This window comes from Peromyscus maniculatus, chromosome 23 (assembly GCF_049852395.1).
Source record: "Peromyscus maniculatus bairdii isolate BWxNUB_F1_BW_parent chromosome 23, HU_Pman_BW_mat_3.1, whole genome shotgun sequence".
NCBI classification, from domain to species: domain Eukaryota; kingdom Metazoa; phylum Chordata; class Mammalia; order Rodentia; family Cricetidae; genus Peromyscus; species Peromyscus maniculatus.
This window is the reverse complement of record NC_134874.1, coordinates 13,251,282-13,278,012: the sequence shown is the minus strand read 5'-3', so window position 1 is coordinate 13,278,012 and position 26,731 is coordinate 13,251,282. Positions and strand designations below refer to the sequence as shown.

Here is a 26,731-nt window from a genome sequence, read left to right as displayed (position 1 = left end):
CCATTAAGCACTGCTTAAAGCATTCCACTGTTTCCTAACCCAAATTCCAAAGTCCAAATTCTTCTAAATAAAAACATGGTCCCAGTCCCTGGTACCAACTTATCTTAGTTAGGGTTTCTACTGCTGTGAAGAGACACCATGACCACGGCAACTCTTGGTTTTTTGAGACAGGGTTTGTCTGTGTAGTTTTGGTGTCTGTCCTAGATCTCGCTCTGTAGCCCAGGCTGGCCTCGAACTCACAGAGATCTGCCTGTCTCTGCCTCCCGAGTGCTGGGATTAAAGGCGTGTGCCACCACTGCCCGGCCCACGGCAACTCTTACAAAGGAAAACATCCAATTGGGTAGCTCACTTACAGTGACTCACAGTGACCACACCTACTCCAGCAAGGCCACACCTCCCATTACTGCCTTTGGGGGCCATTTTCTTTCAAACTCCCACACTCACAGAACAGTCTGATGGAGGCATTTTCGTAACTGGGGTTCTTGCTTCCCCGATGACCCTAGCTTGAATTAACTCAACATAAAACTAACCCAGCACAAGTCTATGTTTATCATTTCTAACCCTTAGAGATTAACTAACTCATTTAAGCTGAACTGAGTGAAGAAAGAGGCAAATCCAGCCGGGCACTCAGGAGGCAGAGCCAGGCGGATCTCTGTGAGTTTGAGGACAGCCTGGTCTACAGAGCGAGATCCAGGACAGCCAGAACTTCACAGAGAAACCCTGTCTCAAAAAACCAAAACAACAAGGAAATTCTTTTCTAACCAGATATGGTTCATATCTGTAATACTGACATTTGGTAGACTGAGACAGGAAGATCACTGAGAGTTCAAAGCCAACCTGGGCTACAGAGTGAGTTGGAGGTCAGCCTGGGCTATAGACCCGATTGTACCAACCTCATTTATTTCCTACTCAGGCTAAATGAATATTGAGTGTGTGGCTGGGGAGGGGGCTCGATAGGTGAGGTGCTTGTCTCAGAAGCACGAGACTCTGGGCTATGTCCCTGGAATCCATGGGAAAATGCTGAGTGTGGTGGCCTGTGTTGGTGATCCCCGCATGGGGTAGGCAGAGGCCAGAGGATCCCCGGGCTGGATAGCCAGCCAGTTTAGCCTGATTAGTGAGCTCCAGTCAGGGCGAGCCCTGCCTTAAAGGAGATGGATGGCATTCCCCAGGATGACACCAGAGGTTGTCTCCCTGAGTTCACATGTGTGTGCAAACACACACACAAATAAGGGAGAGCATGTAAGTGCAAAGGAAACTTGCTGCTGTGCCCTCCGTTTCTAGTTGGTCTCAGAATTCTGTGAGTAGTTACACTGAGAAAAGTTTCTTGTTTTCCCTGAGAACACTTGTATCTATGACCTTATCCATCGACACCGGACAATGTGGTAGAAAATGTGTACATGCATGCACACATTAGAGCATCCTGTAGAGACTGCTCTCTCCCTTTTTTCTCTACCTGGTAGGCTATTTTGCCAGCTTTTCTTTTTCTTTTTTTGTTTTTTAAAGATTTTTTAAATTTATTTATTATGTATACAGTGTTCTGCCTGCATGTCAGATCTTATTATAGATGGTTGTGAGCCACCATGTGGTTGCTGGGAATTGAACTCAGGACCTCTGGAAGAGCAGCCAGTGCTCTTAACTACTGAGCCATCTCTCCAGCCCCAGCTTTTCTTTTTCATGGTGCTGGGATCTGGGCAGGTCCTGTACGTGCTAAGCACACACTCTACATGGAGCCCTCGCCTCGCCCCCTGCCCTTCCCCTTCCATGCACGTTCACGTCAGTAGGCGTAGGTTTACTCCCAGGGTGAGCAAGCTCTTCCTTGGAGGACTGGGTCAGTTTTATGAGCTGTACCACGTCTGCCACGAGTGAGTTTCTGAGCTAGTCACCTAAGCACAGGTATGGCTGCATTCCAGGAAGACTCAGCGGGTAGGAAGGAGGCTAGGGTGCACCTCTCATAGGATGCTCGCTTCGTGTTCCATCTCAGTGAAGAAACAAAACCCGAGAAGCCAGAGAGACTGATGTGGCCCCTGAGCCATAATCATAACTGACTTGACCAGCCCTGTGTCCATACACACGAACCTTGCAAACTCTCCTTTACCAGCAATGCCGTGCACTTGTACAGAACCTTCTCCTGCTTTGTGAATATACCTGGAAGAAATTCCTGGAAGTGAAATGAAGCCATCAAACACGCATTGAGGAATTTTGACCGAAACTGCCAAATTGCTTTCCAGAGGCTGTTCTTGTTTACATCCGAGGCCAGCACATGAGGGTGCCAGTGCTTGCCAGCTCTGGGACGCACAGAAAGGCTGTGCCCTTCAGAGTGCTCGGCGCTAAGGAAGCCTTGCGTGTGAGGCCTCGCTGTGCTCTGCGTGCGTACGTTCCCCTGACAACGGTTCTGAAGCTGGCCCTTGCGTCTCTCTCTCTGTCTACCTTCCCATATTGCCAAGTATTCTCAAGACGCGGGCTCCACTTTCTCAGAAAAGGTGCTTCAAAACACAAGATAGGGGCTGGAGAGATGGCTGGGTGGTCAGGCGCACCTTCTGTTCCTGCAGAGGGCTTGCGTTCCATTCCCAGCCCCATGGCTCACAGCCACCTGCCACTCCGGCTACAGAGGACCTGATGTCCTTTTCTGGCCTCTGCAGGAAAGTCATACGGAAGTGGGGCTGGGCCCAGAGCAGCCCTGCACCCTGTTTGTGTTAGGTCCTGCACCCTCCTGATGTCAAAGTGAGAGTCCAGACATCCCAGGAGCACCTGCAGCCACCATAGTGATGCCACAGGACCGGGGGTTGGGGTGGGGGTGGGGGGCAGTCACTCCCACGCTCCCCATGCCCCAGCCATTTCTTGTTCCTCATTCTGTGAATGTTGTGTCCTACAGAGTGGGAGGTGCAGAATCGTGTTCCTTCTGGGACCATAGTGAAGGCCTTGATCAGAGACGGCGACAGCGGACCCTGGATGAGGTTTATGAGAGGAGAGATGACGACAGAGGCCTTCTTGGAAGAATTCGGGAGAGTGTGCTCTGAAATCGTGAGTGGTGAACATTTCTCTCCCTGTTTCTGTCTCTTCTCCTTTTTCCGGGGGAGGGCTGCGGAGACAAGGCAGGTGGCCCACAGCAGCCTTGAACTCACGCCGTAGACCAGGATGACTGTGGACTCCGAATCCTCCTGCATCCACCTCCCAGGCACTTAGGTTACAGGCATTGAGCCCCCATGTCTAGCTTTTTTATATTTTCCTTTTTGCCTCGACTATGCTAGCCTTCTGCTGTATATTGATTTAAATGTACTAAAATGAAAACCTAATAGCCTGTCTTTCTGTTTGTAAGCTCTTCCTTCCATGCCGGGGCATTCCAGCTTTGAGTTTGAGTATGAATAAATAGCTGTGCCCTTTCCTGTAAGCTACAGTAGACACTGAAACACCAGCCATCAGCATAATGGCTTGAGCCATAAGCTTATTAAATCAATAAACATTGACCATCTTCTCTACACTGTGCACTCTTCTAAGCTTTTCATTTACAGTAACTTCTATAACCTTCATAGTTCCACTGAAATACAATTTAAAAAATAGTAAATAAGTTCCACGGAGGGACAGTATGATGGTGGACACCAATGGAAGTGTGTCTAATGCTGCCGAGTCATATGCTTAAAAATATTTGCCGGGTGGTGGTGGTGGTGGTCGTGGTGCATGCCTTTGATCCCAGCACTCGGGAGACGGAGGCAGGCCGATCTCTGTGAGTTCGAGGCCAGCCTGGTCTGCAGAGCAAGATCCAGGATAGGCACCAAAACTAAACAGGGAAACTCTGTCTCGAAAAACAAACAAACAAAAAATTTACAGTGGAGCTTGCAAGAAAGCGCAGCCCGCAAAAATGCTTGCTCCCAAGCCTGATGACCTGAGTTCACTTGCCAGAATCAAAGTGATGGAGGGAGGAACCTGACTCTTAAAAGTTGTGCTCTGACACCCACAAGTGTAAGATGCCACTTGCACACCCAATATAAGTAAATGTACTTTAAAAAAAAAAATACTAAAAACAACAGTAAACCTCAAAACTATGCTAACAGGTCAAAGGTCAAAGGGTGACACTGAGTTCCTGCTGGTGAGGTGCCATGTTGTTTAAGTCTGCAGCTACAAAAAGCACCATTAGGTTTCTAGGAAAGGAAAATGGAGAAATTGCTCCTGGGCTGGTTTCTCTTAGGGTGGTAAGTTCTCATTTAATGGTGATGGTTATGTGACTTTAAAAACTATTATCTGGGGGGCTGGAGAGGTGGCTCAGAGGTTAAGAGCACTGACTGCTCTTCCAGAGGTCCTGAGTCCAGTTCCCAGCAACCACATGGTGGCTCGCAACCATCTGTAGTGAGGTCTGGTGCCCTCTTCTGGCCTGCAGGCACACATGCAGACAGAACACTGTATACATAATAAATAAATAAATCTTTAAAAAAAACCAAACAAACAAACTATTATCTGGATGTAGTAGCCCATCTGTCTATTCCCAACATTCAGGAGGCTCAGGGAGAAGGATTGAGCAAAATTAAACAGCTGAGCATGGTGCACACCTTTCGCCTCAGCTCTGGGGAGGCTAGGGCGGAGGGATCTCTGTGAGTGCCAGGCCAGCCATAGCTTCATAGTGAGACCTGTCTCAAAAACAAAGAAGAGCTGTAGACCTGCGCACCTTACCGCGGCAGACTGGCTGTATTAGTTACATTTCAGTACAGCTATTATAAAATGGACCTGGGCCCACGAGACTTGGCATTTGCAGATTTTGAATCCTATTGTTTGCAAAACCCCCACACACAGATTAGAATTTAAAAACAAAGAAAATTGAGCTGGAGAGGTGGCTCAGCAGTTCAGAGCACTGGCTGCTCTTGCAGAGGACCTGGGTTCAATTCCCAGCACCCACATAGTCACAACCATTTATAACTCCACTTCTGGGGTTCCAACACCCTCTTCTGGGCCCCGAGGGCTCCAGGCAACACATGGTGCATATCTGTATATATATACGTACAGGCAAAACACCCATACACATATAATAAAATACTTAAATAAAATCTTTAAAAGACCCTAAAATTGTTCAGAAACTAAAGTTCATAAGGTTGTTGCAAAGTACAACACAAAACCATCCAGTAGATTACTACTTACAAATGACATCTGATGAACAGGCTTTAAAGTTTAATGTATCCTCTTTTTTTTGTTCTGTTTGGAGACAGGATTTCTCTGTAGCCTAGGCTGCCCTGGAACTCACACTGTAGACCAGGTTGGCCTCCCAAATGCTGTGATTAAAGGCCACCTCTGCCTGGCTTAATGTATCCTCTTTTGTTGGTCTGACTTTTTTGACTGGTAATCCAAGAGTAGAAAGAAAAACTCTTGTGACCAGAGTGGGGATACATCCCTGGCTATTTTAACTCTTCTAACTCTGGTTCTAACCCAAAGAGTTTGCTTTTCTGTTTTCTTGTTTGAGCAGGGTGTGAGAAGGGGTCTCTCTGCCGCCCTTGCTAACATCAAAGCTGAGACCGCCCCCCCCCTTCACCTCCCAGGGTTGAATTAAAGCCCAGCTTCTACATGAGTTTTTAAAGATTGACAGATAGCCAGGGCCAGTGGCATATACCAGTTGTCTTGGTTACTAGGGAGGCTGAGGAAGGAAAGTCACTTGACTCCAGGCATTTAGGGCTTGTCTGCCCAACATGCTGAGAACTCTGAGAATACAAATGAAACCCTAAAGTCGTGGGCAGCCAGCTTATGCTGGCCTCTTCCATCCCGGCAGCTGGAGGATGCTGGGAATGGGGTTTTGCCGGTAGACCATGAGGCACTTCACTCCAATGCCTGCCGATTCTCCTGTCTCCTCCCCTGTTCCAGGCAAAGACTTCCGTGCCTGTGGATTCATTTTTCTCTCTGCTGACCAGTGAAACAGTGGCCAAGCCATTCCCAGTGATGACACAGGCCATCTCTCAGATCAGAGCGGGAGGCCTTCAGACCGCAGTCTTGACCAATAACTTTTGTCTCTCCAATGGGAAAAGCTTTTTGCCCCTGGACCGGAAACAGTTTGACGTGGTAAGTACAAGGTGATGGATGTAATGAAGACAGCCTGGGTACAGCTTTAAATGCTGTCTGCTAGCAATCTCCAGTAAGTGGGGTTTTTTTTTGTTTTGTTTTGTTTTATTTTGTTTTGTTTTTTCTACACACCTGTCCAAATTAGGTTTAGGTATAATATTAGATGTAATAAGTTTAAAATGGTCTTTTATTTTTATTTTGTGTCTTTTTTTTCTGTTTGTTTGGGGGGCGGTTATTGTTGTTGATTTTTTTTTTGTTTTGTTTGTTTTTCTAGACTGGGTTTCTTTATATAGCCCTGGCTCTCCTGGAATTCCCTCAGAGATCCACCTGCGTGTGTGTGTGTGTGTGTGTGTGTGTGTGTGTGTGTGTGTGTGTGTGTTAACAAACAATAACAACAAAAAAAGGTTCTCATTATATCGCCCTGGCAACCTGGAACTTGCTATATAGGCCAGTCTGGGCCTGGAATGCACACAGATCTTCCTGCCTTTCCTTCCAATCTCTGGGACTAAAGGCATTCACTACCACATCCAGCAAAAACGGGCTCTTGCAACACACTTGTTGGCTCATAGCCAAGCACTGATGAGGTGGAGACCTCTTTACGTCGCACGTTCAAGCCCTCACCTGCACTTACATCCCCATCAGCCCTCACACGCCATGTGGTTTCTGACTCTCTCTCCACCTCATGTCTGATGCTGACCTCCAGATTGGTGCCATCCCATAGTACCTCACTGCTGTCTCTGAGATGGCTCCGTGGGTAACGGTGCTTTCCTTAGAAGCTGAGGACCTGAGTCCTACCTCCCTTTCCCACAGCATGACGGGCGGTTGTGAGGTTCACGGCTCCTTTCCTTGGGGTTGGCACTAAGTGTGGCCCCTGAGTTGCGTCCTCGGGCTTTCCAGTCCCTCCCTTTAAGAAGGCAGCATCCTTTTACAGAACAACCCTTCCTGTTGGAGTAAAAAAACCCTGCGCCGGCTCCTTTCTCTCAATCCTGTGCCAGTGTGCTTGTGGGAGCCGCACCTCCAGGGCCGCCCCCCTCTCTCCCCCAGGTGGTGGAGTCCTGCCTGGAAGGCGTCTGTAAACCAGACCTCAGGATATATCAGCTGTGCCTGCAGCGGCTAAACCTGCAACCCTCAGAGGCCATTTTCCTGGATGACCTGGGACCCAATCTGAAAGCAGCCGCCAGCCTGGGCATTCACACCATTAAGGTAATCCTGACCATCCCTCGAACCACCAGGATTAGTTAGCACAGGCATGGCCAGGTTATCTTTTCCTGTTTGTGCCTGCAGCTCTCCTTGGTGACTCCCTTCGAGCAGTCATCCTGCTTCGGGCTAATTAGGAAATCTGTAACTGGCTGCTCCTCTCTGCAGTGTGGGAAGGAGGCCACGTGAGGAAAGTGGCCTTTGTCTGGCGCAGACTGTCTGAGCAAAAGCTTTTCTAGATGGGAAGGCCAGGAGCCACCAGCCACATGGGTCACTTTAGGTCATGGCCGTGACGCATGGACGCCATGTGCGGTGGGGGGTTCCCAGCCAGTTTTGTTCATCTGGATTTTCACTGTTGAACTCACAGGCCACAGAGACAGAGCCACCATTCCAGCCCAGCCCTCTGCCCTCTGTGCAAGAATGATACAGGCCTTTTCGTTTGTTCATTTGTTTTAGATCGTCTCTTTGTATCCCAGGCCAGCCTTGAGCTCCGGATCCTCCTAGCGTAGCTTCCCAGATTGTAGGGTGTGTCCCCGTCCCGGCCTCTTGAGAACCTGTGGACGGTACTCTCCTGTGAAGGCAAGGCTCGGGGTTAGATGGAAGAGGAAACTCATTGTGCTTCCTCTGAGCTGAGCAAAGGCTCCGGTGGCCATTGTCTGAGAACCAACTTCTGGGCACTTCCCTCTAAGGCCATGGTTCTCAACCTGTGGGTCACAACCCCTTGGGGGGGGGGTCCAAATTGCCGTTTCACAGGGGTCACACATCAGATATCCTGCATATCAGCTATTTACGTCACGATTCATAACAGTGGCAGAATTATAGTTATGAAACATCAATGAAAAGTTTCTGGTTGGGGGTCACCACAATATGGGGAATTTTATTAAAGGAGCACAGCATTAGGGAGGTTTTGAACCACTGCTCTCTAAGGTGTGGCCCTCTTGGAGACAGGCAGGCTGAGGGCCAGGCTGATGGGAACAAGTTGTGACTTTTTTTTTTTTTTTTTTTTTTCTGAAACGAGGTTGACCATCCCGAGACAGCGGTGAAGGAGTTGGAAGCTCTTCTGGGGTTCCCGTTGTGTGGGGGTATCCCCAACACTCGTCCTGTGAGGAAGACCATGGAGATTCCAAAGGATGCCCTGGAGAAATACCTGAAGGGCTTGCTGGGGACCCACAGCACTGGTAGGGAAGCTTTCCTGCTTAGGGGTCCCCTCCACACACTGCGGTTATCACTTCCCACCCTGGTGGACTGTGTGGGCGCTGTTATGGCTCCTCCCACCGCAGTACTCCGTCTCTGAGTCTGGTGGGGCAGCCTTTGCCTCAGACTCGCCACCGAGGTGGAGGGAGCTTGGAGATGCATTGTGCAGTGAGCCGTTCTGACTTTTGAGACAGCGACTGTATGTTATATGAATTTAGAGACTGGGAGTCCAGCTCAGTGGTAGAGCACTTAACCTAGCATGGGTGAGGCCCTGGTTATGGCCCCACCACCACCACCACCAAAAAAAAAAAGGCTGCATGATTTAAAAAGTGGCAAGGCGGCTCCCCTTCCCCGGTCCTCCTCTTCTCTGTATTCTGCCCTCTGATGGCATCTCAGAGCTTTGAAAACTTTCCTGGTGAGTCCCTTCCTTCCCCCAGCCTGGTCCTCTCGAAGGCTCTTATTTATAGTTTCACAGTATGCTGTTTCCTAGCCTTGGGTTTCTTGGCAGCACACCCAGAGAGCTGAAGAACCCCCTAGACCATGCCAGCCAATGGCCAGCTCCCATGCCTGCTCACTCTCCTGCCAAGTGGGACAAATCTTGCTATGCAGCTGGGGTGGATGAGGTCTGCCTCTCCCAGGAGCCTGCGAAAGAGCCACAGACCTTAGCCTAGAGGCTGGGAAAGTGGGTCTCCTGTGGCAGCTTGGGCTCTACACAGCTCCTCTCAGCTGCCACGTCAGTCTCAGGCGTGGTTTGGAAGGACGTGATGAGGGACGTACAACGGCACTTTTGATCTCAGGCATAGGACATTCCATGGGGCCAGATGTGTTGCAATGACAGCTAGGACCGATAAACAGAAGCCGAGAGTCCGTGTTCACTAGGCAGGAGTGGGCAAGAGGCAATACACCCAACAGAGAGAAGAGGTGACCGCTGTGTTAAGGAGGTGGCCTTGGCTGCCCTGCAACAGCGTGTGCCTCTGAGTGTATAAGCCTGGGACTCAGTCGTCGTACCCTGGGGTGGGGAGGGCGGCATCTCTTTTTGGGTACCGTACAGGAGGAAATCAGACATCCCAGAGGCACACCTCACTGGGCAGAAGGAGTTCCCGTCTGTCCAGATCTGGGTTCCGGATCCTCTCTGAGTGCTCTGTATTGTCAAACCTGCAGGGCCCATGGAGATCCTTCAGTTTGACCATGGACAGTCAAATCCAACGTATTTCATCAGGCTGGCTGACCGGCAGCTGGTTCTGAGGAAGAAACCCCCAGGGACCCTCCTTCCCTCTGCCCATGCCATAGAGAGGGAGTTCAGGTATGTTTCTGGAGGTCAGAGGGTGGTTGTCCAGCTGGTGTCCCCAGCACACAAGCTCAGTCCTAAACTGTCAAGGCAGCCTCAGTGAGACCGCCCTGAAGTCTCTCCCTCCTTTCTCCCCCCCCCCTCCAGAGCTGAGGACCGAACCCAGGGCCTTGAGCTTGCTAGGCAAGCGAGCTACCACTGAGCTAAATCCCCAGCCCCAACTCTCCCTCCTTTACAGAAACATTTTATTTTTAAGTGTGTGTGTCTGTGTGTGTGTGTGTGTGTGTGTGGCGGGGGGACTGCCCATGGAGGCAAGAAGAGGGTGTTAGGTCCCCCGGAGCTGGAGTTACAGGTGGTTATGAGCTGTCGTGTGGATGTTGGTGGCTGAACTTGGTCCTCCGGAAGAACATAGCAATACACACTCTTCTTATTTTATGCGTATGAATGTTTTGCCTGCATGGATGTATGTCCATTTACCACATACCCGTGGAAGTCAGAAGGTGCTGGCTTCCCTGGAACTGGAGTTACACATGGTTGTGAGCTGCCATGTAGGTGCTGGGAATTGAACTCGGGTCCTTTGCCAAAGCAAGCTCTTAGCTACCCTCTTCAGTGCTCTCAACTACTGAGCCATCTCTCCAGCCTCACCTAACCCCCGGCTTTTGTTCTGAGACAGGGTATCACTGTGTGTCCCCGACTCACTGGCTGTATAGACTAGGCTAGCATTGAACTCACAGAGATCCACCTGCCGGTGCCTCTTATGTGCCAGGACAAAAGGCATGTGCCACTATGCCCAACTGCCCTGAAGCTTTTAAAACTGTGATTATAAGTCTCCACCAGATGAGAACATGCTACCCACCTTTTTTCTTTTCTTTCTTTTTTCTTTTCTTTCTTTTTTCTTTTCTTTCTTTCTTTCTTTCTTTTTTTTTTTTTTTTTTTTTTTTTTTTGGCTTTCCAAGACAGGGTTTCTCTGTGTAGTTTTGGTGCCTTTCCTGGAACTCACTCTGTAGACCAGGCTGGCCTCGAACTCACAGAAATCCGCCTGCCTCTGCCTCCCGAGTGCTGGGATTAAAGGCGTGCGCCGCCCGGCGTTGCCCACTTTTGTTCTGTTTGGTGTAATAAGGGGGTCTCACTTGCTGCCCAGGCTGGTCTCTAACTCCTGCACCCAACTGATCCTCCTGCCTGAGCCCCCCAACTACCCAGTTTTTCTCTTTTTTCTTTCTCTCTCTATCCCTTCCTGAGACAGCCTCATGTTGCCAGTGCTGGCATCCGACTTACCCAAGGATGACCTTGAACTCCTGATTCTGTTGCCTGGGCCTCACTCATCACTCCCACTTTTTCTTACTTTAAATTATTTTTAAATGATCTCAATGAATTATTTGTCTATGTGGGGTATGCACAAGTGTGTGCATGTTTGTGTGTGTGTATACATGTGGAAGCTAGAGGCCAACCTTAGGTGTGGATCCTCACTGCCCTTTTGATTTTTGACACGATCTCTCACTGGGACCTGGTCTCAGTGACTAGGGTTGGCTGACTGGCCAACGAGCCCCGGGGATCCACCTGTCTCCCCCTCCCAGCTCTGGGATTACCAGCATGCACCACTGCGCTGGGCTTTCTACATGGGTGCTGGGATTTGAACTCAGGTGCTTATGATAGTGCAGAAGCCATATATCTGACTGAGCTAACTTCTCAGCTAACTTCTCAGCCTCCCCTCCCCACCGACATTTTTTTTTAAAAAAACTTTAAAAAAAAAAAAAAAAAACTTTTCAAGACAGGATTTCTCTGTATAGCCCTGGCTGTCCTGGAACTCACTCTGTAGACCAGGCTGGCCTCGAACTCACAGAGATCTGTCTGCCTCTGCCGGGATTAAAGGCATGCGCCACCACCGCCTGGCTTCCCAGCCCTTTTCAAAAGAAGGTATTGTTTGTTTTGTTTTGTTTCCCCTGGGCAGGATTTTTCTGCTGCACAGGTTTAGTGAACTGAGTCCACTCCCTGGAGCCCACATAAATGCGCCACCAGTCCGGCATGGCCATGTACTCTTTCAGCCATGGTCTCCAGGTTGCCCAAGTCAGCTTCCCTAATAGCTAGAATAGTATGTTGGGGTATAGTGGGGTGGGGCTGTACTTCAGTGGTAGGCTCCCATAGCATACACAGGCCCAGGGCCCCATTCCCAGTGTGGCAGAAGAGAGGGAGGGAGGGATGGCGGGAGCGGGGGGGGGGGGGCAAGGAGGGAGGAAGGGAGTCTATATCAAGCACAGGAGTGCACCTGTGACCCAGTATCCAAGTCAGAAAAGACAGAACAAGAGAGAACAAGACAGAACAAGACTCCTTGGGTCCTACACTTGCCCTGTCTCACATACATTCACTGCAGGGGAAGCAGGAGAGGAGAGCAAGTCGTCCTTGAGAGACTCCAGCCTGGGGTTCCAATGGCTTTGCCCCTCCTCTTTAAGAGATCTGGAGAGAGAATTCTGTACTATGTGTGTTTAAACTGTCCTGGTGGTACAGGCCTGTGTATGCTATGGGAGCCTACCACTGAAATACAGCCCCACCCCCAACATACTATTCTTAATTTAATTTTATTGCATGTGTTATATGTTATATATATATATATATATGTGTGTGTGTGTGTGTGTGTGTGTGTGTGTGTGTGTGTGTGTGTGGTATGTGCACATGTGTGTTTGGTGTGCCTGTACATGTGCGTGTATGCAGAGGCCCAAGTCAGGTATCTTTTTTTTTTTTTTTGGTTTTTCGAGACATGGTTTCTCTGTGTAGCTTTGCACCTTTCCTGGAACTTACTTGGCAGCCCAGGCTGGCCTCGAACTCACAGAGATCCTCCTGCCTCTGCCTCCCGAGTGCTGGGATTAAAGGCGTGCTCCACTGCCGCCCGGCCCAAGTCAGGTATCTTGTCTCAGTCACTCCCCACCTTTATGATTTTTTTTAAGTGTATGGGTGTTTTGCCTGCACATATGTCTGTGCACTATATGCATGCAGTGCCTGCAAAGGCCAGAAGGTGGTGTTGGAGCCCCTGGAATTGGAGTTAGATTAAGTTGTGAGCTGCCATGTGGGTGCTGGGAACCAAACCTGAGTTCTCTGCAAGAACAGACAGTGCTCTTAGCCTCAGAAGCCATCTGTTTTTTTTTGTTTTTTTGTTTTTTTTTTATTGTTGTTGTTGTTTTTTGTTTTGTTTTTGTGATAAGGGTCTCACCATGTAGCCCTGGCTGGCTTGGAACTCGCTATATAGACCAGGCTGGACTCAAACTCGGAGATCCGCCTGCCTCTCCCTCCTGAGTGCTGGCTGGGATTATAGGTGTGCACTGCCCTGTGGCTTATCCACGTTAACGTTTTGACATAAAGGCCTTCCAGTAAACCTGAAGCCATGCCAGTCAATGAGTTCAGCCATCTGCCTGTCTTCACCCCAACCACAGCCTCAGGCTGGGGTAGGCACATGCTGCCATGCTCAGCTTTTGACATGGGTTCTGGGGATCTACACACGTGTCTTTGTGTTTGCGTGGCAGGCACTGTACCAACTGAACCCACCCCAACAATGTACTAGTTTTTAAATAAGAAAAGCAATTTGCCCACAACAATGTGTTTTCATTTGTTCTGGCAGGATAATGAAAGCCCTTGGGAATGCTGGTGTCCCTGTTCCCACTGTCCTTGACCTCTGTGAAGACTCAAGGTAAAGATCTGTGGATTATCCCATTGTGTCCTCAGGCTACAGGAGAGAAAAGCCCATTGGTTAACTCAAGAGCCCATTCCTTAGAGCTGAGAGAATCAGCTGCAGCCACCTCCCCCAGATGCCCTAAGACATCCAAAAATCCAAAATAGCTTTCTTAGCATTCCAAAAATACATACCCACGTTGCTGGATGTGGTACATTTTTAGTCCCAGCACTTGGGAGGCAGAGGCAGGAGGCTACATAGAGAGACCCTTTCATGACTAAACAGTATATACAACACACACACACACACACCACAGAGTCCACTGAGTTTCATGTTGCTTGCTTTTGTTTTTGTCTTTTTTTTTTATTGTGGTCTAAAATGTTTTGTTTGTTTGTTTGTTGAGACAAGGTCTCTCTATGTAGCTCTGGCTATCCTGGAACTATGTAGACTAGGCTGGCCTTTGCCTCCTGAGAGGTGGGATTAAAGGGGTGTACCACAGTGCCCTGCACTTCTCTTTTAAACTGCTGTAGCACTCTGTGTGTGTGTGTGTGTGTGTGTGTGTGTGTGTGTGTGTGTGTGTGTGTGTGTGTGTTGTGTGTGTGTGTGTCTGTGAGACAGTTGTACCCAGGGATGACTCTGAATGGCCGATCTCTCTGTTTGCACCTCCCGAGGGCTAGGGTTATGGCATGCAGCATGCAGCCTGTTTCCGTGGTGCTGGGACGGAACCCAGGCTGTGTGCGTGCTAAGCAAGCACCGTTCGTTCATAAGAAGCAGATTCCCCCGGCTGAGTCTCTCTCTTTTTCCTTAATATTTGATTGGGAAGATTTCCAAGCACACAGAACAATTGAAAGAAAACACAGCACCCGAGACATCTATTTATACTTAGGATTAAAATGCTGTTAATATTTGCCACACGTTCCATTCATATATGTGGAATAATTTACATGCCCGTTTATTTAGTTAGTTATTTTGAGGCAGGGTCTTACTATGTAGCCCAGACTGACTTCTGAGTCACAATTCTTCTGCCTCAGCCTCCTCCACAGTGCTGGGATTACCACAGCTGACTCCCAAGAATGTTATGCGTGTACGCATGTTCGTGAACGTGAGTGAATATGTGTGTGCGCGCACATGTGGAGGCCAAGCTCGAGTGTGGTTCCTAAAGAGCCGTCTTGTTTGTTTGACAAAGGGTCTCTCACTGGGACCTGAGGCTCTCTAGGCCGGCCAGAAATCCCCGGTGACCTGCCTGCCCGTCTGCCTCCCCAGTGCCGTGGCCGCTGGTGCCCACCCCCAGACCTGCTTCGGGGTTTGCTTTTGTTTTCTGTGAGTTCTGGGGATCGAACTCAGATCCCCACGCGCGCGCAGCAAGCGTGTTACTGACTGAGCTAGCTCTTCCGAAGACGCCTCTGATGGGGCTGGAGAGACGAGGTGGCTCGGCGCGTAAGAGCGTCTGCCCGCCTCACAGAACACCCGGGTTCTATTCCGAGCATGCACACGGCACCTCACAGCTGTAACTCCCGTGCCAGGGGATCCGGTGTCCTCTTCTGGCCTCAGCAAGCACCAGCCACCCATGTGCTGTGCAGACGTACATGCGGGCAAGACACCCACACACGCCAAATTAAAACCAAAAAGAAGAATGTGTTTCAAGTCAGGACAGACTCACAGGATAATTTTTAGAACCGCTTTTTAGAGCAGTAAAGTGCTTTCTGGTCCTGACAACAGATGGTTAACAACGTGAAAGCAAGGAGGGCTGGAGAGACGGCTCAGAGGTTAAGAGCGCTGGCTGCTCTTCCAGGGTCCAGGGTTCAATTCCCAGCACCACATGGCAGCTCACAACTGCCTGTCATCCCATTTTCAGGGGGATCTGACATCTTCATCCAGACATACATACAGGCAAAACACAAATGCCCATGAAATAACAATAAATAAATAAATAAATAAATAAATAAATAAGGCGGCAAATTACCTGAACACCACAAGGTGGGACATGTGCCCTCAGTGCCTTTAAATAAGGGTGCAGAAAACATCAGGACAAGGAGGGATGTCGGACAGCAACCCCGTGTGTGAGTAGATGCCGCACGAGGACCTCTGTGTATTTGTTCTCTTCATTTTAAAACTGGGTAAGCTTTACAGATGAGAAAAAGCAGAAGGAACCACCTGTAACTCCAGCCCCAGGGGATCCAACACTCCCTTGTGGCTTCCACAGGCCCGTGGTGCTCAGACACAGCACAGGCAGAACAGCTGTGCACAGAAAATAAAACGGAAGGGGAAAAGACAACTGGAAATTTCCCTGTGTCCGCAGCCGCTCAGACCCAAGTAAACACACAGAGGCTTATATTAATTAAAACTGCTCAGTCATCAGCTCAGACTTACTGCTGACTAGCTCTTACATTTAAACTGAGCCCATTTCTGCTCATCTACATGTTGCCACGTGTTCCGTGGCTTTACCTGTGTGCCGTTATATGTTTGCTGCTCCCTGGCTGGCGTCTCCTCTGCTCTGCCTTTCCCCTTCCTCCTCTCTAAGTTAGAATGTCCTGCCTAATCCTATTCTGCCTCACCATTGGCCAGACAGCTTTATTTATCAACCCATCAGAACGACACATAGTCACAGTGTACAGATCGACACCACTCATCACTGGGGCTCGGTGGGTGAAAGGGCTGGCTGCCCAGCACGTGGCCCTGAGTTCAAATCCCAGAACCCACGTAAAGGCTGGCCGGAGAGTGGGAGTGCCTGTGATCCCGGCGTTCCTGCAGCAAGATGGGAGGCAGAGCCAGGAGAATCCCCGAGGCTTGTGGGCCAACTGCCTGCTGTACACAGTAGAGACCTGACCCTGTGGTGCATCTCACGTATGCTCTCACACGCACACTCTCACACGCACACATGCACGCGCGCACACACATGCACACACACGCATGCATGCACGCACGCACACACACAATGACCCAGGCCTGTAATTCCAGCACTCTGGAGGCTGAGGCAGGAGGATCTAGAGTTCATAGACAACCTATGCTGTGCCGTGAGACCTTGCCTCAAAAGAACCAGACGGAAATCTTCAGACAGGCTTCTTAGAAAGTCTCCTTGGGATACACAGCTAGTCAAGGGCGGAAGTGGGACGTAAAGCCGGTTCCGAATGACTCCAGAACTCCTCCTCTTCAACAATTTGGTCTTAGTAGTATCCCATTAAAGCCTCTTCAGTGGTTTCGACACATGGGCCAAGGAGAAGTGAGAGCTTGCTGGCTGTTTGCACACACAGGTGGGCGTGGGGGGTGGGGGATGGGCACTCTCAGTTCTTTGCACTTAGAGGCGAGGGAGCTCCGTCCCTCCCCCAAACCCTCCTCACAGAAACCGAGGGGGGGGGCACCATGGCTGACGGCCGCTGAAGTGCCCAACCCCATCTGTGTCCCCGCCAGCATCATCGGTACCCCCTTCTACTTGATGGAGTACTGCCCAGGCATCATCTACAAAGACCCCTCGCTGCCAGGCTTGGAGCCCCGCCAGCGGCAAGCCATATACACGGCCATGAACCAAGTCCTGTGCAGAATTCACAGTGTGGACCTGCAGGCCGCGGGCCTGGACAGCTTCGGGAAGCAAGGTGTGCAGGGGCAGCCCACCCCCACCCCCCCACCGAGAGTTCCTCTCACGAAGCCAAGCTCTGCTGCCGGGGTCTGGGTGGTTAGGGGTGCTGACCCACAACCCCGCCCACATTGTGAACGCAGGCTGATCATAACTGCCGACCACTAATTTCGTCCTTGGATGAGTGAGACACATCATGGACTTAATCAAGGACTCTGTTCTTGCCACTTTTTTCTTCCTGAACTGTTTAATCCTTTCTTACCAATGCTGAATGTAGCATTTAAGATACACTTCCTCCTTCCATGTCTTCCTCCTTTCCTTCCTATTTAAAACGTTTTATTTTATTTGAGCCAGGTGATGGTTTTAATCCCAGCACTCGGGAGGCAGAGGCAGGTGGTTCTCTGAGTTTGAGGCCAGCCTGGGCTACAGAGTGAGTTCCAGGACAGCCAAGGCCACCCAGAGAGACCTTGTGTAGCCCTGGCACAGAAGTGCTGATGTTCTCGCCGCTCTGCTGAACTTGCAGGGCACCGAAGGCCGTCGGAATGGCGTACCATGTCCCAACCCTCTTTCCCTCAGGGGACTATATTCGTCGCCAGGTACAGACCTGGACCAAGCAGTACCGAGCAGCGGAGACCGGCAGCAGCATCCCAGCAATGGAGAGGCTTATCCAGTGGCTGCCGCAGCACCTTCCCAGGCAACAGAGAACCACAGTGGTGCATGGCGACTTCAGGTAGACACAGCCTGGGGGCAGGCGCGGGGGGCGGGGCGAGGGGCGGCGGCGGCGGCGGCGGCGGCAGGGTATCCCATGTGGAAACTGATGGGCAAGGCCCGTGCAGGAGAGACCAAGTCAGTGGTCCATGTTACAGACAAGAGTCATCCCTTCACAGAGTGTTTCCTTGATGTCAGGGCTTCTCATTGCTCATTGTCAACACCGTGACCTCTAAGGAGGTCAAGCATCATCTCTGGCTTTTGCTCACTAAGGTCCCCAGCAGCCCCCTCTGGCCACCAGAGCTGCTTGCAGAGACACTGTCCCATGTGCCTGTGGGGAGGAGCTGTGCTGGGTGTGGAAACAGCGTTGAGATCAGGTAGCTGAGGGCATGTTCACTTCCTGTGGGCTCAGCGTTGGGTGTTGACCTTGTGCCCAGACTGAAGGAGGTCAGGGAGGGGATGTAGTTTCCTAGGGTGTGAGCTGAGTCTAGAGTTCTGCGTTCCCTAGACCTCAGAACACCTCCATCCCGCTGGGTGTCCAGCCGACCTTCCATGGCTGCCCTGGACTCTGCTCTTGAGGCGCTCAGGGCACAGTCAACATTTTCTGCTTCTCAGCAGCTCCTGGAGGCCTGCCTTTGAGCTACACATCTTTTCTTTTCTTTTGTGTTTTGTTTTTCGAGACAGGGTTTCTCTGTGTAGTTTTGGACCCTGTCCTGGATCTCGCTCTGTAGCCAAGGCTGGCCTCGAACTCACAGAGATCCGCCTGGCTCTGCCTCCCGAGTGCTGGGATCAAAGGCGTGCGCCACCGCCGCCCGGCTGAGCTACACATCTTATTCGGCCCCCAAACCACTTGATAATTTGCTTGCATTTGTTTCATTATCTTCTACCTGAGACCCTAGAAGACCCCCCCCCCATGCAAACCTCCCTCTTTGGTGGGGAAGAGTAGGGACGGGTGACGACTAGCCATAACTATTTTATGGCTTTTGTCTTTGCCACAAGTGTCACAAGTGTGACTAAACACAAGAGCAGGCAGGAGACAGCCAGCAGGGGTCTAAAGGCCTCTCAGCTCTGGCGGAAACCCGAAGACACCCCCGGAAAAGCACCCCTGCTCTTAGAGTGTGCTCCCCTTAGAGGTAACACTGTCAAAGAGAGCTCCACCTGCCGCTCCGGGGACGAGGGCACCCTGAAGGAGGCGGGAACATACACTGCTGGGTTTGAAAGCTTAAAGCCAGGAAAGCAGACAAAGCAGTTCCCCTCTAGCACAGCCTGGCACCTCCAAGGAGTCTCGGCAAAGATGCCAGCCCGCTGCTCCTTGTAGCACATGATGAACCAACCATGTGGCTTGGTGGTGTGCTGGGATTCTGCTTAGCTGATAAAATAAACCGGTTGGCTCTACATGAGTCAACCTAAATGAATCTCAAGAGGACCATGCTGAGGAGAAAAGAGTCAGTTCCTGCTGAGGAGAAAAGAGTCAGTTCCCGAAGGATAAGTGCCTGCGCTGTTTATGCAAGTTTACCCAGGGTCGAGAGAATGCCACCAGCGGATTTTAAGTGTGTGCATCGCTAAGAGAGACAGAAAAGCGTGAGACTAATACAGGCCAAGTTCAAAGAAGGTGCGGAGTGAGGGTGGAGGCCGTGAGCTGAGCCTGAGGTGTGTGTGTGTGTGTGTGTGTGTGTGTGTGTGTGTGTGTGTGTGTGTGTGTGTTAGAGCTTCAAGGAAAAAAACGGCCAAGCCAAAGGTGTGACTTCTGTGAGGAAGATGGCCCGTGGGGCTCTGTGCTGTCCCCTGTCTTGTTGGGTCATTTTTCTTCTAAAGATTTCGTTGACTTTTGATGAAGTGTCTATGTGTGCAGGTGAAGTCCAGGTGCCCATGGAGGCCAGACAGGAGTGAGGTCCTGTGCCCGGTGGTTGTGAGCCAGACTTCCACCGGGTGCTGGGACCCAAACTCGGGTCTTCTGCAAGAGCAGTATGTGCTCATAAACACCGAGCCCCCTCCCCAGACCCGTCCGTCTGTTTTTTTTATTTTTTTATTTTTATTTTTTTTTTTGGTTTTTCGAGACAGGGTTTCTCTGTGCAGTTTTGCGCCGTTCCTGGAACTCGCTTTGGAGACCAGGCTGGCCTCGAACTCACAGAGATCCGCCTGCCTCTGCCTCCCGAGTGCTGGGACTAAAGGCGTGCGCCACCACCGCCCGGCCCGTTTATTTTTAAATCAAGCCTGCGTCAGTGTCCACTCAGGACTCGGAGGCCGCTGAACTGACTGGAACCACCGTGGAGTTCCAACCAGTGGCTCTGCTTGGGCCAGCATGCTCCCCTGTAGCTACTGCATTTAACAGACTTTCACCACGGCCCCGGAGCCGACAGCTGGGACAGGATAACACATCTCCACCAGGGTGGCTCTCTGGCAGGAGCTGCAGTACTCCGCGGGGCTTGCTTTGCCGATGGCTGGCCTCCTCGGGCCATCCTCTGTGACTCTGTGGTTGGCCAGGATGGTGGCCCCTGGGTCACGGGGGACTTAACCTGGTAGCTCATGTCTCCAAAGCTGAGTGTACTAAAAATGCCATGTGACCTCCGCTGACCTCCGCCACCCTGGAAATCCCTCGGCGTCACTTCTTCCGCTTGACATTCGTTAGAAGCCAGGTGCTTCGTGGAGGGGCAAGTGTGTCAGGATTCGCAGGCATGAATCCAGAAGGGGTAACGTCAGAGAGGGTGGCTCCTGGCCAGAGCTGTGGCCCTCGGGAGGGGAGAACAGCTAACTAAACATCCCCCGCTGGTGCTCCTGACTGGTAGGGAGAGGACCTAGCAGCTGGCCGAGGCACTGCTCACAGGCTGGTGGAGGGTGAGCCGGGAGGGGCAGATGGAGTCTTCCCAGCTGTCTCCATGCCTTCTGTGGCTTCGTAGGCTGGACAACCTGATGTTCCATCCCGAAAAGGCGGAGGTGCTCGCCGTCCTGGACTGGGAACTCTCGACCTTAGGGGACCCCTTTGCCGACGTGGCCTACAGCTGCCTGGCTCACTACCTACCGTCCAGCTTTCCCATGCTGAGAGGTAGGAGCCGGTCCGGGGGCACGCACTGGCTGCAGTGGTGGCCGGCTGGGCTGGGCTGGGCTGGAAAGCGGGGTGCAAGTAGTTTGCATAACAGTGTCACTGGAATGTGGGGGTACGAATGGGATGTATCTTCCTTCATCCATCACACCTTCTTTTCTTTCCAGTTTTTCTTTTGCCCCCGGGGGGTTGAGTCTCGAGCACGCTAGCTGACCCTCTGGCATGGAGCTGGACTGCCAGCTTGCCTCAGCTCTTGCTGATGCGCCCAGGCTCACCTTACGCCTTCCATTCTGTGTGCGTCTCTATCTTTGTCTTTTGTTTCTGGGTTATCTGCCCTGAGACAGGCTCCTGACATGCCTACCTCCATTTTTCCCGGTGCTGGCATTACAGGTGTGTATCATCGCTCCCAGTCTGTTCTGGAAACAATACTTTGTTTCAATGACCAAATGACCACAACCAATGACCATCTAATGTTACGATCTCACTGTTTCCACTTAGTTGTGTGCACCACCTCCTCCACGACTGTCTGTGATCAAATGTCTGGTGGAGGATGGCATCTATCTTGGAGCTGTGGTAATCAGAGGCCACATTCCTTTATTTACTCTTAATTTGGTCGGAAACCTTGAGAGACCAATTTGTAAGATAGGAGCTCCGTGCTTGCCTCAGGCCATCGGCTAGAACAGGGAGCCACTGGACTCACAAGCTGCCACCTAGCTGTGAAATCGGTTTTCAGGAGCATCGTGGCTTTCAGATTCCAGGCTTGCTAGCGGTAGGAGAGTGTAGGTACCAACCACGGAGGGACGGCTCTGTCTCTTATCTCAGGGTTCAGGGACCAGGATGTGACACAGCTGGGCATCCCAACGGCAGAGGAGTACTTCAGGATGTACTGTCTTCACATGGGCCTCCCGCCCATCGACAACTGGAACTTCTACATGGCTTTCTCGTTTTTCCGCGTGGCGGCGATTCTTCAGGGAGTCTACAAGCGGTCCCTCACAGGTAAGTGTTGGCCTGCCTGGTGGTCACAGAGGCTTTGAGGAGACAGGTTTGGCCAGAATGGCGTAAGGACCAATTTCTTGAACCGTCATAGCAACGTGTACGTGTATGTAGCCAGATGTGGGGCACAGGAATCCCAACACTTGGAAGGTGGGGTAGGAGGACGAAGACCTCCAGATCATCCTCAGCTACACGTTGGGGGCTCCAAGAGGCCCTGTCTCAAAATACAAGCAACAAAAACAGAGAAGCAGAGGGCGGGAAATGCCAGGGCACTCTGGGATGCTGGCGTTATCGTCCAGAGAAAACGGTGCCTCGACTGGCCATGGCGTTTTCTCAGAAGGGCTAACTCTAGGGTCGAGTAGGATCTCTTACTGTTCCAGGTGCTGCACAGTGACTTGGGGGTATCACTAAATTAGCTGCTTCTTGTTCTTTTTGTTTGTTTTTTTTGCTTTCTTGTTTTGTTTCTATTTGGTTGGTTTTTTTGTTTGTTTTTTGAGACAGGATTTCTCTGCGTAGCCCTGACTGTCCTGGCTGTTGCTGTATTCCAGCTTGGCCTCGAACTCAGAGATCCACCTGCCTCTAACTCCTAAGTGCTGGGATTAAAGGTGTGCGCCACCAAAGCTTAAATCGGCTTCTTTAGGGAAAGGAAAGGCAAGCAGCAGCGACCTCCGACCTCTGATTTCTGGTTCTCAGGGGGACTGACTTACTGCCCTCTGCAGACTCAGTTTCCCCGTCCACCGAGTTCAGATTCAGACAGCGGTGCCTGGGAGTACGGGGCCCAGGCCCCGGTGTGGACGGAACAGGCGCCGAGCCAGTGGCGGTGGCTGCCCTCAGAATATCGGCCCTGTCGCTGCTCAGTCACCAGGAAGGCTGGTTAGGGGTAACCAGTTCTCCTTCCATTCTGCCTAGGACAGGCAAGCTCGGCAACAGCCAGACAAAGCGGGAAGCTCACCGAGTTCATGGCTGAGCTGGCGTGGGACTTCGCCACCAAAGAAGGGTTCCGGGTTTTCAAGGAGATGCCAGCCGCCAAACCACAAGTGAGATCCTACCATGCATGGGCCGGGTCACGGCCCCCCCAGCCGACCCCCACGGGTGTGAGGCGTTACAGTGCCGCAGCAGGTGCTTCCCCTGCTCAGGAGGCAAAGGGAGGCCTGATCATCTCTCCAGAGGGCCTCGCTCCTCGGGTCAGAAAGTTGTATGACCGGCTGTTGCGGTTTATGGAACAGAACGTGTACCCCCTGGAACCAGAGCTGCAGAGACACCAGGCCTCGGCTGACAGGTGGACCCCTTCCCCGCTGATAGAAGACCTCAAGGTGAGCAAGCTCGTCAACATGGCTGACCCTCACCAATGAGAGAAGAGCCAAAGGGGGCTGAGTGGCATCGGCTTGGTGTCCCGTCACTAGAAAGAGACAGCTGCTGACTAATCAGGTTTTGTCCCGTCACAGCGAGGTAGCTGTGGTGAGAAAGGAGAATGGTCAGCCGGGCATCTCCTGTGGTCCCAGCACTTGGGAGGTGGAGGCAGGGGGATGAAATGTTCAGGCTGCTAGATGATGGTGGCACATGCCTGTAATCCCAGCATTTAGGGCAGGTGGGTTTCTGTGAGTTCCAGGCCAGCCTGGTCTACAATCGAGTTCCAGGAGAGGACAGCCTGTTATATAGAGGAAACCTGCCCCGCCCCCTCCCCCCAAAAAAAAGATAATTGATGGTCATGGCTGGAGAGATGGCTCAGACATTAAGAGAATAATGCTGTTGCAGAGGACCCAAGTTCAGTTCCTAGCACCCACATCAGGTGCTCACAAACCACCTGAAACTCCAGCTCCAGTGGTTCCAACACTACACCTCTAGCCTCTATGGGCCCCTGCATTCACACGCATACACACACACACACACACACACACACACACACACACACTTACATTGTTTAGTTGTGCTTTGCTATGTTTAGTAGAGTCTCTCTATGCATCCCTGGCTGGCCTGGAATTCAACATGTAGACCAGGCTGGCCTCAAACTCAGAGATCCACCTGCCTCTGCCTCCTAAGCACTGGGGTTAAAGATGGGTGCCATCAGTCCTGTATAAATTTTTATCTTTAATATACTTTTTTTTTTTTTTTCAGTTTTTCAAGACAGGGTTTCTCCATGTAGTTTTGGTGCCTGTCCTGGATCTCGCTCTGTAGACCAGGCTAGCCTGGAACTCACAGAGATCTGCCTGGCTCTGACTCCCAAGTGCTGGGATTAAAGGCGTGCGCCACCGCCTGGCAGATATACATTTTTTTTCTTTCTTTCTTTTTTTTTTTCTGGAGCTGAGGACCGAACCCAGGGACTTGTGCTTGCTAGGCAAGCGCCCTACCACTGGGCTAAATCCCCAACCCCACAATTTTTTTTAAAAGATTCAGTGATTGAGTCTCTCCTTTTTGCCCTGACAGGAGAAAGCCAAGGCTGAAGGGCTTTGGAACCTTTTCTTACCCTTGGAGACAGATCCTGAGAAAAAATACGGAGCAGGGCTGACTAACGTGGAGTACGCACATCTGTGTGAAGTAATGGGCATGTCCCTGTATGCTTCTGAGGTACAGTCCCCAGTCCCCTCAGCGTGTGAGAACAGGTCCCCACGTGGCCAGCTGCCTGTGTGGAAAGTCAGATCTGGGGGGCACCATGCGACCTGAGCATCACAGGAGAAAAGAAGGCGGGGAACATGCCGGGCGTTGGTGGCGCACGCCTTTAATCCCAGCACTTGGGAGGCAGAGCCAGGCGGATCTCTGTGAGTTCGAGGCCAGCCTGGGCTACCAAGTGAGCTCCAGGAAAGGCGCAAAGCTACATAGAGAAACCCTGTCTCGAAAAACCAAAAAAAAAAAAAAAAAAAAAAAAAAGAAGGCGGGGAACAGGCAGCTGACTTCAGCCTGCACGAGTAGTCGGCTCAGTAGGGGAGCCACCCAGGGGTGTGGGCTGTGGGGGCTTCTAGCCCCCGGCTCCAGGGTCCTCTACTTCAAAGAAGTGGTCCATGGGAGGGTTCAGGGCACCTGAGACTTGACTTCAGGTGTGTATGAGCCTTCTCTGGGGAGAGGAAGGGCTTTTATGAGATATGAGGGGGGGGTCAATGATGTGGAAGGGGTCCTCCATCCCTGCCTCTTCCAAGAGGTTGAAGATGTGGGCGCACCCATGTGTTTCTCCTCCTCAGATATTTAATTGTTCTGCCCCGGATACGGGGAACATGGAGCTCCTGGTGCGGTATGGCACCGAGGAACAGAAGGCCCGCTGGCTGGTGCCACTGCTGGAGGGCAGGATCCGCTCCTGCTTCGCCATGACTGAGCCCCAGGTACTGTGTTCATGCCGTTGGGGGTGGGGGTGGGGGGGGCAGCTGCTCTCTGCCCCAGGGGCATGTAGGTCCATGGGGACTCTAACCAGAACGTGCTCCCACGCAGGTGGCCTCGTCAGATGCCTCCAATATTGAGGCTTCCATCAGAGAGGAAGGTGGCTCCTATGTCATAAATGGTCGCAAGTGGTGGATCTCAGGTACTTGGCCCGGAATATAGTTTTCAGTTTTTCAGTCTGTGTGGACGAGCAGCCCTCTCTGAAGTCCTGTAGGAGCCACACGGGGTGCATTGTGTTGGGGGACCTCGAGGCGTCACCAGATGACCACACCTGTGGCCGCACCCCTGTAGACAGCCCTCCTTATCCCGCCCTGCAAGCCTCCTCCAGCTGGGAGGCTTCCTGGAGGCTTCCCCCTGCTCTGAGGTCACGTGTGTTGTATCTCAGGGGCTTCCAAGTGCCTGTCTGTCCCTCAGCTCACAGAGTGCTTGTACTTCCCCTAAGGCCGGGCTGGTGACCCCATCCCATTTCACAGAAGGAGGCTAGGACTCGGGGTGACCAGTCACTTACCTAAGGCTGTAGTACCAATCTAGCGGGTAGAGAACAGGCCTCGGAATTTGCGTGACTCCAGGGCCCCTGTCTAAAGCTGTCCTTTCTAGCACCTGGGGGGATAGGAGGGCAGGCTGTGGGCAGGAAGCAGCAGTTTGTAGAAGAATCTTTTTTTTTTCCCTGTCAATGAGAAATTTGTGTGCGTGCGTGCGTGCGTGCATGTATGAGAGAGAGAGAGAAACAGACAGACAGACACACACACACACAGAAGTTATCATGTAGCCCGTGCTGACCTCAGACTTGCTATGTAGCTGAGGCTGGCCTATCCTCATGCCTCCCACAAAGCACAACAGCAGCCTGCTGGAGTCTTCAGCAGTTTGCCAATGCAGACACCAGATGGAAGCTCAAGAGCCTGAAGTTAGTTGTCTTCCGGGTGTTCCCAGGAATGCCGCTGTCCTGGGACTAACAACCCCCAGCGTCCACTAGAGGGTGCACTGACTTCAAAGTCTTTTGCAGCCAGGTCTGTCTTGGCTGCTTCACCGTGGATGAACTTGTGGGCTGTCTGTTTGGTAGACATCTCATCACGTAACCCACTCCCTCAGCTGGACCTCAGCAAGCTAGAGGAAGCTCTTTATGGCAGCCACCTTGGGTCTTCTTTCTGTTTTTTCAAATCTAACATGATGGTTTTTAAATTTTTTTTCCCCCTACAGGGCTGGAGAGAGAGGGCTCAGCAGTTAAGGGCACTGGATTTCCAGCACCCACACGGTGCCTCACAACCATATGTGACTCTAGTTCCAGAGGATCTGGCTCCCTCTTCTGGCTTCTTTGGGCACTGCACACACATGATGCACATTGCATGCAGACAAGATGTTCATAGTTAAAACACTGCTCTTAGGTCAGGCAATGGTGGCGCACGCCTTTAATCCCAGCACTCAGGAGGCAGAGCCAGGCAGATCTCTGTGAGTTCGAGGCCAGCCTGGTACAGAGTGAGATCCAGGACAGGCACCAAAACTACACGGAGAAACCCTGTCTCGGAAAAACCAAAAAACAAACAAACAAAACATTGCTCTTATGGTGCTGGATTCCAGTCTCAATGTGATGAGTTCTGTCTGGTCTGGAGCCTGCACATGCTTCTCTGATTAGGTGGGCCCATCAGGGTCCTAGCTTTGCCTTTGACAGGCCAGAGCTTCCTGTGG

The 26,731-nt window shown here is 51.5% G+C and overlaps 1 protein-coding gene across 5 annotated transcripts in view; it reads left to right on the top strand.

Moving 5' to 3' along the window:
• The window catches only part of Acad10 (acyl-CoA dehydrogenase family member 10), a 42,258-nt gene that overhangs the window by 7,806 nt on the left and 7,721 nt on the right, over positions 1 to 26,731 (top strand). For all 5 annotated transcript variants that reach the window (XM_006970765.4, XM_076561262.1, XM_076561263.1 and 2 more), the window contains exons 3-16: positions 2,873 to 3,021; positions 5,839 to 6,033; positions 7,078 to 7,236; positions 8,249 to 8,408; positions 9,586 to 9,727; positions 13,320 to 13,388; positions 16,779 to 16,960; positions 17,518 to 17,671; positions 20,547 to 20,692; positions 21,512 to 21,685; positions 22,592 to 22,995; positions 24,107 to 24,247; positions 24,856 to 24,993; positions 25,100 to 25,190. In XM_006970765.4, the coding sequence (XP_006970827.2) occupies positions 2,873 to 3,021; positions 5,839 to 6,033; positions 7,078 to 7,236; positions 8,249 to 8,408; positions 9,586 to 9,727; positions 13,320 to 13,388; positions 16,779 to 16,960; positions 17,518 to 17,671; positions 20,547 to 20,692; positions 21,512 to 21,685; positions 22,592 to 22,995; positions 24,107 to 24,247; positions 24,856 to 24,993; positions 25,100 to 25,190 (2,304 nt within the window). The remainder of the gene's footprint in view (positions 1 to 2,872; positions 3,022 to 5,838; positions 6,034 to 7,077; positions 7,237 to 8,248; positions 8,409 to 9,585; positions 9,728 to 13,319; positions 13,389 to 16,778; positions 16,961 to 17,517; positions 17,672 to 20,546; positions 20,693 to 21,511; positions 21,686 to 22,591; positions 22,996 to 24,106; positions 24,248 to 24,855; positions 24,994 to 25,099; positions 25,191 to 26,731) is intronic.